Source organism: Falco rusticolus, chromosome 9 (genome assembly GCF_015220075.1).
Source record: "Falco rusticolus isolate bFalRus1 chromosome 9, bFalRus1.pri, whole genome shotgun sequence".
Classification (NCBI taxonomy): Eukaryota; Metazoa; Chordata; class Aves; order Falconiformes; family Falconidae; genus Falco; species Falco rusticolus.
This window is the reverse complement of record NC_051195.1, coordinates 26908386-26923373: the sequence shown is the minus strand read 5'-3', so window position 1 is coordinate 26923373 and position 14988 is coordinate 26908386. Positions and strand designations below refer to the sequence as shown.

Here is a 14988-nt window from a genome sequence, read left to right as displayed (position 1 = left end):
TAAATTACAACAAAAGGCCAGGCTGACAACTGGATACCACTCCTGTCAGTTTAGCTGCAATTAAGATACCAAAACTTAAAGCATTTTATTAATGACATAATGAACACAACATGCATTAAATACCTATGTGCACATCTAGTGCTGCTGAAGACTTATCTGTGGTGGGGTCACTAATGAGAAGAGCTTTAATGCCATTTGCCAATTCCAGTCCACGATACTCTCGTTTATCCTCAGGCGATTTGATAATTTCATTTGTTATTCTCTTAATAGCTGGATTATTCATTTTGTTGTTTGTCTCTTTCTGAAACCTTGATGAAAACAGAAGAAATGTCACTTACTATTTTTACTTAAACCCTGCTAATATTTTAATATTATGTTAGAAAATACTGAGCAAAACTGATAGCAAGAAATTCAGTTCTGCGCAAAACTCACAGAAATGGCCTAAAAGCATAGTTCAGATCCTGAAAGAAATTGCTGTTAAAACAAGCACAACAACAAAAAACAAAGACTAAGCAACATTATGGAATTATAGATCACGTAACTGGATGTTTTAAGTTTCATACTGACGGTAATTAAAAAGTAACTCTACTAATGAAACACCATCCCCTTATACAATTATGAGAAAAATTAAATGAAATGATGCACATACTGCTACCTCAAGTATACTTTCAGGCATCATGGAAGTACTGCATGTGTCTGAACTGGTGGTTATATTATGAACGTTGTAACTCTGTGACTGTCATAAACAAAATTTTACTAATAAACCACTAGATTTGTATACTCAAGCAAGAAAGGGTGACACCATTTACAGTATTACCCTAAAAACACACTGCATGTGTTTTTTTGCCATGACAAACAGGAACAGACTGTCTCACATATTTAAACTTCTACTAGTTTAACAGACATGCTGTGATACATGTTTCTTTAATGGCACGATTTTGATATGCTAAGAAACTAAGTATGATTCTGAAATTACAAACTCTGGTTACTCAGGTTTTTTAAATCCAAAGTGAAAAGGTGAGACATTCAGACTTGGATATTTGGGAAGGCAGAGTGGAACCACTCGGCTGCATGTTAAAAAACAAACAAAAAACACCAACACAAAAAACCCAACCAACCAACCAACCACCACCACACACACAAAAAAAAAAAGCAAATCCCAGAAACAGGAGGTCAGAGCGCTATGTTCTGAGCCAAACACGTGGTGTATTCCTGCATGGAACAGCCACTGAATTCCAACCCTGTTTCACAGGAAGGGTTCTAGAATGGGGCCTGTTAGAAATACACAGTACCAACGAAACTCAGCCTTCCTGTGGTGAAACGTTGCTTGACATACTGCCAAGTAACTTACTGCACGAGCCTCGTTAGTCGTTACTGAACTTAAGATACTGTATAAAATTTATGAAGTGAGAATAGGTACTACTTTTCACAGATGAAAATCATTAACTAAACTGTTCTTAACTGAATTTCACTTGCATACAATTCTATTGGATTGACAAATATAAGTATGTAGGAAAGCAAAGAGGTCTCTGACGCTCCTGATTTCACCGCTGCTAAGGAATATCTGTCACTTTCAGCTAAAATATTCTATCTCATTAAGATACTAGTTGCTTATCATAAGATGCATATATCCTATAAACTTCTCAAGTTGTTTTTTTTAAATGTTATACAATTTCCTTGTCATCTGATATCTCCTTGTTATTCCTACACCACATCATTAAGTCACAGAACTTTACTGTTGTTAGATGACTCATCTTTCCAATGTGATTCATCAAATTGCGCAGCTTCTGTGAAATCTTATGAGATTTCAATTGATGTCTTGTGAAGTCGTACACCTCCACCTCATTTTATTATCATTCCCTACTTCTGCCTCCTCCATAGGCTACCTCCAGCTTGGTAGTCAAATTTCAGTACAGGAGAAACCTACAATTTTCAAAAGGTCAAAATCAGTCATTAAGCCTTCAAACCAAGGACTTAAACTTGTATCTCCATCTTCACTGTTACTTCAATGGGCACTGCAAATACAACATTCCCGTCAACTTCAAATGGGCTTGCATGATTAACCCACAATTATTTCCCTACAAACTACATTGTAGTACCAGACAACTCCTATAAAATCAAGAGTAGATCAACTATTCAATACTTCTGGGAGGCAGTATGTCAAGGAACAAGACCAATACCTTCCTGCTTAAGTGGTGCTATATTACTACAATAGCTAGAAAAGAAAATTTCACTTAAGCTAGACTATTGATAGAATGACTTTTTCTTAAGAAGTAAACTGCAAGACATAATATTAAACATTCCCTTGTGTGACTGCTTTTCTGCGCAACTTTTAAGTTCTCAAAGTACAAGTGCTTTATAATAATACCATGTTCCATTCTTTCATCCAAGATTCCTAAAACACTACAAACCACTTTTTACCAATGAATTGCTTTTGACCATAGGAAAAAAAGTAATAGAAACATAAAGAAATCTATACTTCCTGTAGTTTTTTTGAGAAGCAGCTTAATTCCTAAAGTCATGTTCAGATGCTGCCCTGAAGTACATGTGCTGTATCTACTTGCTATGCTGTCATTACAGTGAGCACTGGATACCGATGGCGAGTAGCAAAGAAATTCATCCACAAACTAGATGTTGTGTTTATTGCAGAGCTAATAGCCTAACAAAAATATCATTAAAAGAAAATTGTCATACTACTTTCACAAAACAGAAGCAACAGAGAAAGACCCAATAAAGCAAAGACAGCAGGAACAAATACAATATATTACTGTGGCACCTGGAATTCTTCCACTGGCTCAAAAATTACAGGTGGCAAGAATACAGAGCTGAACTGAGAGCAGCGTCCCTATTCAATGACTAGGAAATATTAAACATTCTTCCTCCTCACCGAAATTACTTCACTTGTACAAGAAAAGTATCAGCTAAACCAGATGCTGAATTTTAAAACTATAGCACTTTGAACTAGAATTATATTATATTCTTTGAGGCCCCGTTTTTGTAATGATTTCCAGGCAGGCAGCCCCTTGGAACCAGTGCGGCTCTCTGGGGATGCCAGGCTCCACCTGCAAACAGAGTACTACAGAGTGGGATTAAGTTACATATGATTCTGCCTATTTTAATCTTTTGAAGTTATTTTAGTAAACTTATTTAATTAAAAATTAGCCACTGTAGTCAAATCTAAGTTCAATGTTTGAACAATTAAAGGAGCATATTTGAAAACCAATTAACAGAAACTCCTGAGGGTTGCTTTAATGCGAGAATGTAACTAGCTAATAAAAATATGACCCCCAAAGCACAAACTCCAAAGTGCTTGTCAAGATTTTTTTGCCATTACAGGCTGCATGTATTTAAGTCAAATGCTGGTACACAGGTCTGAGCCAGATGAATGGCTATAAACACTAATCAGCTTAAAGTAACCAGATGAATGGCAACAAACAGTTACCAGCTCAGCAGATTTTGATGCTTGCTTTCAATTTGTATCAGTTGCCTTAAAATTTGGGGTTTGCTTGAAGCTTTTATGCAACTGAACCCAAATTACTTCTGTGGACACACCTGTGGGTGTTGCAACATACTCACTTTAAGTTTACACCTGTATATACTAGGATCTGAATTGCTCCTCATTTTCAACTCACATTTCATCTGTCTTTTGAATACACTTGATGTTATGCTGACCATGTTACTCAAGTTTTAACTGTGTCTTTGAAACTATACAAAGACCACAGTCATGTTCAATCTCAAATTTTGCACCTGTTCCAAGTTCTGAATTTTATTTATATCCATTTCTTTTTAGTTGTTTTTTGATTCGATTTGGGTTTTTTAACTCCAAACTTAATTGCCCACCATTTACCAGAGTGAAGTGAAACCTCTGTTAAGCCAAAACCTCTCCCTGCTCTGTCCTGTGCAAGGGAGCTATAATTGATAATGTGTTCTCTGTATTATTTACTAATCCATTTTGTTTTACAGTTCCTCGTAACTTTTATGAAGATTTCTTCAGCTGCCAATGCCTGGCATGAAAAAAGTGCTGTGTGCTTCGGCAGGCGGCCCGGTGCCGCAGAACTACCAGCCAGAGTTTTCTCACCTCTCTCACAGGGATGACAACACTGAATTGAGTACTCGGGAGGAGTCCATGAACTTCTTCAGCTCCAAGCTCATGGCTTTGCAACAATAAAATCAATCTCCATTCTTCCACTGGTCTTCACCCCTCCTCTTCATATCTTGCACCTACCTCTCCTCACGCTAGCACTAGAACTCAATGGTATCGTGACATCCTCTACGTGTAACAGTGACATTACCAGTAAGTCAACCAACAAGCTACTTCCTTAACTTCTTGATTCAGCTGCATGCTATAATCAAAAACTATTTTTTAGACTAAACTGTACAGTTTTTTTCCTAAAAGCGGACAAATGTTTTTATTAAGTTCTGTTACCAAGAACGTAATTTTAAAAATGGAGCAGAGAAAGATTACTCAAAAGTAATAATAAAAAAATCCAAACAACCCAACAACCCAAAACCAACATCAAATTAAATCAACTCAGGAGACCATTATCATTAAAGGATACTTCAGGAGACTATCCACAACTCTTTCAGGCTACAGGTTCATCAGTAGACAAACCTAGCAATTCTTCTTTTACACATTTAGAGATCAAAACAGTTCATGTTCTTCAACATCGTCTGTGAATTTACTTGTCACGAAGCTAGAGAATGTCTAAGATTCCAACACATTCCTGATGCTGATCTAAATAAATCTGATTGCATACACAGGCAGATAGACTGCATAAGTAGATAAACTGCTCAAAATGCTAACAAGTTCTATCACTTTTAAACTCATCAGGAATTTAGCATATTGCTTCATACACTAAAGCTCCAACTACAAAGACCCACAATGATTTAATCAATGCTACCAAGTTATTAAGAATAACTAATCATACCATATCACGCAAATTTGAAGACAATATTTATACGGTTTTGTTATGTAGTTCATCTTGAAGAAATTCTGAAGTCTCGCTACAATTAAAGCATTTTCAGAGCCTCAGTCTGCAGCTTTTTGCCAAGTCTGTAACTGACTCAGAAAATTCCCTCCTAATGATGGCCAGGGCAGATATCTGCTTTGCTCTCATTCCCAGATGGGTCCAGCTTCTAGATCACAGCAGTAAAACTTGGTCTGCCACAGGTTTCACTGCCAACATGACAGGAATTACCAGTAGCATTAATGAGATAATACCACATGTGAACTTGGCAAAAACAAGAGCCCTGGCAGCTTCACATGTAAGATCAGGCCCGAGCTGAGTAACTGGCCTTAGCAGTAAAATCGTGTGTTTTCAACAGTCTTGTGTTGATCAAACAGGATGGATATACAATAAAGACACCACAAAGTTAATTTCCTGCCCTAAAACTACATTCCTTAACTTGACCATTCCACAGTTTCCAAAACACTAGGTAAAAATGTTGAACAAATAGGCAAGATTTTATACTGTCTGATTTCAGACTCAGAAATAAAGGATAACAAGTTTTTAAAATTTTCTAAATCTCTTCAGCTTACTTTTCCTATCTCATCAAAAATTGCCCCAAACAATCCATGAAAACACACCCTCCAAGCTAAACAAGTTTTATCCAGGTTCACCAGAAATATAAAACAATTTAAATTAATCTTTCTCTAGCAGTTCTTTGCTTCAATTTTTTTACCAGATTGTTGAAAATTAGGCAAATTCCAAAAGGGTTTTGAAGCCTTTCATTATCTGAAAGATTGGTTCTTTCTTAAATTTAAGTAAAATTACCTGGTTTTAATCTTTAGAGGACATGATGCCACAGGATCTTCAGAACGGTTTCACAAACCTGACATAGTATTTTGGCTTGTATCGTTATTTTCATCAGTCTCTCAAATGCATGCTAAGAGTAAGACTGATAAAACTAGTTTCTGTGTCACATGACCAGCTGCTTAAAATGTGTTTTACTCATTTTCTTCAGAAATGTAGTCATTAATTCAATTAACTGCTTTATGCAATGAATATTTGCAAGTCAGTGGTTCTCATTCTCTCTTCCTCCCTCCCTGACACTCTTCCTCCACCACCCTACAGGTACAGGGCTTGGTCCACAACCACAATGCAGCAGGGGTGTCTACTGCACGGCCCTGCATGTGCGAGGAAACATAAAACTGGATGCTACAGGAGAGACTTCTGTGCTTTATTCTAACTGTATTTTAATGTGTGTTTCCTACATTTTATCTGCAAGCAGCACATCAGATTGCCCGAGACTCTTTCTAAAGCCAACTCACTTAACACTTTATGCTACCATCTGTCTCATACCCTCAAAAAGAAAAACTCGTGAGGTCTGAATTAAAAAAACAAGATGAGACTAAAACTTTACTTATACTGCATAACAACAAGGAATACACGGGAAGATGAGAGAATTGGCAAGAAAATCTGATCTAGCAACAAAAACAGAAAGAACTTTAGGATTCTGAATCATGAAAAGCGCTGTAATCCCACATTAAAAGCAGTTGCTCATCTAACACAAGAGCTTCGACATAACCAACAGACTTAGAATAACAAGCAGTTTACAAGAGTCAGTGGTGTGTTTCAACAAAGGAATTCCTGGCTGTTTACCTATTTTGTGCTTTAGTTTCTATGATTTTGGACTATTCGATTCTAGTTCTACTGTTAATGTTGTGAGCAAACTCTCGACTCTACAGCATTTTTTTCAATCGTTCAGGCAAGCTATAGCTCTGATTCATTCCAAAAACAAGTTGCAGAAGGTCAGATCTAAATAGAAAGCTATAGTAAAGCAACTTTCAAACAAGCTCCATCACAAGTAATCTTATTATATATATGCAGTGCTATCTCATAAGTGTATTTTGTCAACTTAAGGACATCACAAAAGCTGAGAACATAAAGATGCTCACTGACAGACCATGCATATACAAATACATCATCAGCGTCAAAACTGATTAAATTGATTCCCCTACAGATATTTTTATTCCAAACTTCTTGATTCCGAACTTGTTAAAAGATCAATATAACAAAATTATTATGAAAGCATCAAATACAATAGAATTAATATATCAGAAATATCAACACATGTGATCTTTAAAATGGTCTGACAGTATTTTTAGTAAATGACTTCTACAATAACCTGTAATGACCCCTAGCTAGAAGCCCAACACCACCTAGTTCAGTAAAACACTGGAGGTAATGAACTTTTTGTTCCTTCCCTCTTTCTTCTTCTGGACCTAACAGGGTAGGGAACTACTTTTGTATTCATGTGCAAAGTAAGTTATACCCTTGACACTTTGATCAAATTCCCAAAGATACCATTTTTCTTGTGATCTTTCAAATGGTCTGACAGTATTTTTAGTAAATGACTTCTACAATAACCTGTAATGACCCCTAGCTAGAAGCCCAACACCTTCCAGTTCAGTGAAACACTAGAGGTAATGAACATTTTGTTCCTTCCCTCTTTCTTCTTCTGGACCTAACAGGGTAGGGAACTACTTTTTTATTCACGTGCAAAGTAAGTTATACCCTCAACACTTTGATCAAATTCCCAAAGACACCATTTCATCTAAGGGATTAAGCCACAGTCTTACAAGCAACTGAAGACAGAAAGGAAAAAGGGAGAAAAAAAAGCATGCAAACATGTAAATATGAATCCTTCTAGGGAATCCCCAGCTAGAATAAATAATTTCAATGCTGTACATGGCATAAAAAGGAAGAGATAAGAAGTTCCAACTGAGAAATGAACTTGCTACTTGACGTGCAGATGAAGATTAAAAACAATATGACAGGAAAAAGTTACAGCTGAAAAGAAGGTGAAAGTATCAACAGATTCAGAAATGTGGAACATGTAATTCAAACAAAGATTCTTAATTTTCACGTTCACCATCTTAAAAAAAAGTCCTCACACGAAAGCACTACGCTCTCATTTCATTAGTATTTCTGTAAATCCTAATCCACAATTAAAATTAAAACAGATTATTAAATAATGGTTGTAGGCAGTATGAAAACGTAACAGGGCTACTCACATATATAAAGTGAAGCCCAAATACTGTACATATTCACATGCTTAAAGACGAGTAATCCAGCAGGAGGAACTACAGCCTGAGAAAAGCATTGGCTCCGAATATACACTGTGGATTACCTTTACAATACTGAAGCTATGAACAATAATGCTGCATCCGAATTTTGACTCAAGAGCACTGACAGCATGAGTCATCATAGCTCACTTCTTCCCCCAAAAGATGCTACTTTTGACATCCCTTACTCTTGCAGTGTTAAATATAGGGTTTGCTATGAAGGTAACAGATACGGTGTTAAAGAAAGAAAGGAAACGACTTGGTCTCTTTCCCTTACCCAGCTCCCTTCCTGGAAAAACTTCGCTGCCGAGTTGTTGTCGCAGCTCGGTCTGCCCCTGGCGCGCGCGCTGCCCAGCCCGCCCCCGGCGAGGTGACGGCCCGGGCCGGCCGCACGGACAAACCCGACCCGCGGTGCCCGCGCCAGGCAGCTCCTCACAGCGGAACAGGCCGCTCCCAGCAACCCGGGGTAACTCTGCCAGCAGTTTCTTTTTAAACAATTTAAACTTTTTTTAAAAGAATATTTATGGCTTAGGAAGACACGGCAAGTTAAACAACATGGAAATTCCGCGGTTTTTTGAAGGGGACACACACACACCCCCAAAGCAAGCCCGCCGGGTAGCTAAAGCCGTGCCACAGCCGCACGGCTGATGCCCAAACCCGATATGTCAGCCGAGGTGCAGCTGGAGGCAGACGAACCCGTCGGCCCCGCCGGGCGCCCCGGGGCGGGCCCTGCCGGCAGCGGGCTGGGCTGGGCAGGGCTCAGGCCTCCCCAGCACGGCGGGCCCGCCGCCCCCCGCTCCCCCACAAAGGGATTCGCCGCCAGCCCCGCGGCCCGCTGGCTCCCCGCTGGCCCAGGAGTGGCGAAGTCGCACTCGGGGCAGAGCGGGCGCCCCCCTGGCGGCACAAGGTGCCCCCCGCCCCGGCCGCGCCGCCGCCACCACACAACACAGCGGGGAACAGGGGCAGGTCTCCGACCTCACGGCCCGTCACGCGGTGCCGGGACCCGGGGGCCTGCCCCGGCCCACCCGCCCCGGCTCCCACCGCACACGCACCGTACCCGAGAAAGCTGCGCCGCCGGCACTGAGGGAAAAACCGGGCGGCCGGGGCGGCCCAGGGGCGCGCTAAGCCCAGCAGAGCCCGCCTCAGCGCAGGAAGCAGCCGCTGCCGCATACCCCGGCCCCGCCGCCAGCACCCGGCCTCTCCCCGTCGCTGCCGCTCGCCTCAGCACGCGCCGCTCCCCCGCGCCGCAGCCGGCGGCGGCGCCATCTTCTCCGCCCGCCTCCCCTCGCCTCCTGGCCAATCCCTCCCCGGCGCCCTCGGGGTCCCGTCCGCCCTCCTCGCCCGGTGGGGCCGCCGCCGCCGCGCCGGGCCTAGCGCGGCCCGTACCTGGGGGTGCGGAAGGCTGCCTCTGCTGCCGGGAGGGCCGGGGCTGCGGCTGGGGAGGGGGGCAGGGGGCCTCTGGGAGGAGGCGGAGGCGGCGGAGGGGGTGGGTGGGTGGCTGGGCGGGGAGCCGGGGCGACACTGGTCGCGGCGGGGGGGGCCGGGGAGCCGCGCCTGGCTGTAGGCGGACGGGGCCGCGGCGGGAAGGGCACCGGGGCAGCCCCGCCACCGCCGCCGCGGGGCTGGGAAGGGACCGTGCTGCGGCCCGCCCGCTTCCTGGTGGCCGGGCTGCGCGTCCCTGCCGGCGAAAGCCAAGACAAAAGGTAACGAGACGCCTCGGATGAAAGCGCAGCGGGTGCGATGCCGTCCTGAATGGGGGGATTTCGGATCTCCCGGTGCCGCGGGTGTCAGACCCCCAGCACCCCGCTCCCGCCGCACGGAGCTCGGCTGCCCCGGGGGTCTGCGGCCCCGCCGCTTCGGGCACGAGCCTCTCCCTGCAGAGTGGGTTTGTCGCCACGTCGCTTGGTTTAGCTTTAACACTTGGTTTAGTGTGTTTCAGCGTAATCGCTGTGGAGAGACCGATAATACACAACCCTGCTCGTGTAATTTTATGCCGAGAGGGAAAAAATCGTCTAAAACTTAGGATCGCTGAGGAGACAACGGTAGCTGAGGAGGCCGTGTATAGGTAACTCATGAGACAAACTTGGACTCTCCATATAAGAGAAGTAAGTTGAGGTTCAGTGTTCGGTCAGCTGTAACTATAGCGCCGGCTATTTGAGACCCCCTCAGAAGACTGTAATACCTGTAAGGAGCATGCGCGACATGTAATTAACAGAATACCGCCTATTTTTCCGAGAAATGTAATGGATAAACATATGTGTGGGCTGTGTTATTTTGCTTGAATGAAACATACGGTATGCACGTTAGGTGGAGCGATCCCCCGTGTGTCCAGCGCTGCAATGAAGGAATGCCTGCTTCTTAAACTCCTTAACACCAATGTAGCATTTCTTATTCCAGATTTCTGTGACAGGTTTACGAGATGTAAATAATGCATAAGGTTGAATTTCTATTACAACTCCATGTATTTGGTTTTCTGGGAAGATATTTTTTTCTTGGTAGATTACACTGTGGGAAAGTCACAGTTGTGGCTGGCTGTTTTAATTCCTTTCTAGGCCAAAAAAAAAAAACCACCCCAAAGAACCCCACTTTTTTCAATTCTAGTTATGTGCTTTCTGCAGATACATCTATTTTCCTATGTCTTATTTTTCAAAGCTAAAATAAACAAAAAACAAACCAAAAAAACCCACAACTTTGTGTGCTACACTTACTTCCTGATTTTAGCTTCCCCGCTGCTTGCCTTTTCTTAGGGGTGGTATCTCACAGCTGGAAGTTCACAGAACCCTTCTCCTGTCATAAAAAGTTACAAAGATGTGACCTGATGAGTTAGCCAAGGTTATTTCTACACCCAAAGATGGGACTGAAGATGTATCAGAAATAGCTTTAGACTAATCAGCTTTGGTCAAATTAGTTGTTAGAAGTAGCAGCATGCTACTTCACATGGTCAACAAAATCTGCCAGGAAATTTGGGTAGACATTCTGCTCCTGGTTTTCCCTGAGGTCTGTGCTGCTATAGAGACACTCTTACCAGTACCTAAGCTACCCAGTCGAAAACAACTACACCCACACTTCTGGCCTCAGTTTAGACAACAGAACTGTCTCTCAAGTTAACTAATCCTGGTTGGAGCAAGGCAGTTGGTAGCTTTCACCTAGATTAACCGGTTGCATTTAGAACTGTGTGGGAGCCTAATTTTAACACAATATGTTAACTCCTGTGAAAATGAAGGGTATCTTTGTCCTCGTGGGATTCTAGTTTGAGGCAATCTGTTTTTTCTCCATTTCCTAGTGTGTATAAAAGTGAAGACCAGGCCAGCCAGAAAAAGGACAGGATAAACTGTGAGATTTTACTTCTGCCCTGTTGCCATTTAGCTGGTGTGTCAGAGGGGCAATACTGTTGTGTCTGGCAGAAAGCACAGATAAGTACCTCTTCATGATCTGTCTCCTGGCTTTCTGAAGCAATTGAGGGATTAAGAGGTTGTGAATTACTCTCTTGAATTGGATGTGTAGCAGAAATGCTTCTGCCTTTATTAACACAAACTGTAGGCTGTTGCATCTGTTACCATGTAGGGGTGGAAGCTATAAAAGTATACAGTGTTTCAGGCAGTTTATTCTTTTTTCAGGTCCTGAGAGTTTGCTAGCCTAATGTAGCTGAATGTATATATTTAGCTAATGCTGGCCTGATGTATATTTAGCTGCTCTGATAAATCCTGCCTTTCCATATAGATCTTGTCTAGGATATATACAAGGGCAATCCTGAGAAAGCAAACAGTGGTGGTCTGCTCATGATTGTGTCTGAAGCAAGTGCTTCTGATTCTGTAGCTGTGGTGATGAAAGATCATTCCTCATGCATCTAACAACTATTGCAGCAGAGGTCACACCTACTGTACTTTACACCTGTTTTATCCACTGTAAGCTTATTTAGCACTATTCAATGGCACTGATGTTTATTCAGAGCAGATTGTGTTCTTATAATCTAACCCCTCTCTATTTCAGTTTATATTAGCCAAAATTACACTCATTCAATATTTTGGATATTTTTTTCATGTTTTAAAGATATTTTAAATATGACACCATCAGCAAAAGTAAAGAGGACTTCCAATAAAATTCCTTTCTCAGTGTAGTCCAGCAGCTAAGATTTCTTCCCTGTGGAACTTTAATTGCTCAGAGACGATTGGTGCTTTCAGTCCTGCCTCCTTCATCTACCATAGTGGAAAAGCAGGTGTTGTCCAAAATATCAAAAAGATTTTTAAAAAATTAACAAGTATAATTTAGAGTAAGTGTGGAAATTAATCAAAAATTCCTAGCAGTATGGAGATCCCTCTTCAGGATATATGACGTAACTCTGCAGTGCAGGGCAAATTATCTTCAAAGTACAAGTTACAAAGGCAGGTTACAAATAATGTTGAATAAAACCAGTATTTTATATTCCTCTTGAAACTAAGAGGCATCAAGTGTAAAACTCTTCTAAGTATGGTCTTGATGTGCTTCTAGTGGAAGCATACTTTTCCACCTAGCTAAAATTCTGGTTTAAAATCAAATTGTAACTGTATATAAAAGGGTTTTGTAGCAAACTGGACTCAGGCTGAAAGAAGCATAGCTTATGGTTGTCATTTCTACTCCAAAATAAATAATGGTGATTTCATAACAAGGTATGTATGAAAAAAGATTGTGTGTTGACTGCTCTCCATGTAAAAATACTGAATGAATGAAATTTTGAAGTATTAAAGTCAAAAGGTAATGAGAAACCAAGGAGATATTTCCTTTTGACTTCAGTGGGCCTTGTCAAGTTTCCAATGTTTCCAATTTTCCCATTCATTGTTTCTTTCCTATTTATGTAAATGATGTCATCCAGCTGCATGCCTTAACTGAAAATAGGTAAGCATATGGAAAATTACTAGCTTTCCTCTGAGCTAATTACATAAATGCATATACCACCCTACGTGTGGCGTTAATTTATTATGATGGTGACTATAACTATAAAAATATGTAAAAGTGCTACCATCTGTGTCTGTGTTAGACAGCGTTCTGGTACACGTGCAGAAAAAAAAAAAGAGATCCTTTATTCTCCTTATTTTCCCTGGTTAGTTGAAACCAATTCTGGTTTTAGTCATGTTATATATGCATTGAGTCCTTAATTTTTAACAATAAGGTAGTTTTATTTTGTTGCATTATATTTTTCATTTTTAACAGTGAAATAATTATCCTGTTACTTTGACTGAAAAGGAACCCTGTGCTCAGCTGAGAATATACCAGTACAATGTGTGTAAATCCTTATTGTTTAACTTTCTGTATGTGGACAACACAGAGCTTAGAACAGTACAGGCCAACTGGACTAGCTGTTCAAAGGCTAGAAATTGCTTCATGTTATCTGATGTGCAGGTCATGTCCCCTTTAATGTGAATATGCAATTAATCAGTAATTTTTTCCTATGTCACATAAACAGTGTTAAACTCTCCATGTGTTCAATACAGCTCATACAATGTGTACCATGTTGCTAATCAAAACAAGTGTTACTAAGCCTTGAAGAAGTCTCACCTAAACTTATAATTAGTATTAATTATATCTCTCCATTATTATAACCTTTCTTAATTCTTAGCTAATCATGTATAGTGTCAACAATCTTACTATATTTCAGGCCTCCATTCTGATAGTTATCCAGGTCATCTGATATAAATCCTAGGAAAACACTGTTGGTTTTTTTGAGACATGCATTGTCTGTGAATATCACTATAATACAATGAGTTCGTTGGCAAGCTTTAGTGAAAAATTACCCTTTTTGATCAATGAGAGTGAGGATTAGTAATCTCTACTGAAGTTGTTACATTAGCAGTTGTGTGTATTATTATGTAATTTATTTTTCTGTTATGTTTTTGTCTGAAGAAAAAAAACCAAACCACCTTATCTGTCACAGATGATGCACATACTTTCTTAAAGGTCATTCTCCCAACCACTGCTGGGACTAGCCTAAGTATTCTTGTTTCTTTTTTCTCATATTTATTTTTATTCCTTGTAAAATGCTAGCTCCCTGTTAACTCAGTTTGTGTTTACAGTATATTAGTATCTTTAGGCTCTAATCTAGTCTAAGAAAATGTACAACCTATGCTATAAATTGACCTTGTAAAACAAGAGCTGTGGCTATTAAACTGTATGTATTTTTTGAGCTAACTTCATTACCAGAAAGACATGTTTTCCACTGACCACAGCTATGGCAAAGATATATATGGCAAACCTATCGGCCAGATTCAGGTCCCAATAATTAAATAGATTCCTGTTGTTTAAATGAAGGTTTGAATGATCTCTTCTTCTCTTCTGTGTTTGTGAGAGACATGTTTATATTTTGAGCAAAATTCTGACTAATGCAAGTTACATTTTCATACTAGCAAAGAACAAACAGGCAGAAATGGGAAGAAAAGACTACTTGTGTTCCAGTGCTGCCTTCTTTTGTATGATCCACACGAAGGAGTATCAAACAAAAGGTGAAGATTCAATATATTCAGTATACCTGCATTTGACTTCTCAGTCTAGCAGTAGCTCCTACACAGTTGTCTGCATGAATTATTTTTGCTTTTAGCACATATAGAATACAGAAAGCAAGTCAGAATCAGGGTGGTCTCAATATGTTTGCAATGGATATGGCTTTTGTCTTGTATCAGTTTTCTCACTTGGTTAAATCTTCACTTACCTGAAACAAAATAGATTACTGTGATTTTTAGTGTTTCATTAGAGGGGAAAAAATAGCATGTCTTAGTAATACCAACCCACCAAACTAATTTTGATTGGAAAGGTAAAAAATAAGACTGTAAAAAATACAGATTCCTCAGTTGTCTATGCACATAAATTTTAACTGTTTTAAGCTTCTTCTACAGAATCACTGCCTTATTTCTAGGTTTGAGGACAAAAGGTGTATTTCTCAGATCCTGTTC

The 14988-nt window shown here is 40.6% G+C and overlaps 1 protein-coding gene across 4 annotated transcripts in view; it reads right to left on the bottom strand.

The window, feature by feature from the left end:
- The window catches only part of IDE (insulin degrading enzyme), a 70319-nt gene extending 60819 nt beyond the window's left edge, over positions 1 to 9500 (bottom strand). The window contains exons 1-2 of one of the 4 annotated variants that reach the window (XM_037399081.1): positions 9455 to 9500; positions 124 to 308 (exon numbers count right to left, since the gene is read on the bottom strand). In XM_037399081.1, the coding sequence (XP_037254978.1) occupies positions 124 to 283 (160 nt within the window). In that variant the 5' untranslated portion in view covers positions 284 to 308; positions 9455 to 9500. Of the gene's footprint in view, positions 1 to 123; positions 309 to 8345; positions 8436 to 9125; positions 9298 to 9454 lie in introns of those variants that run through there. The other 3 variants (XM_037399083.1, XM_037399080.1, XM_037399082.1) reach the window with 3 other exon arrangements.
- Positions 9501 to 14988: the final 5488 nt, after the last annotated feature.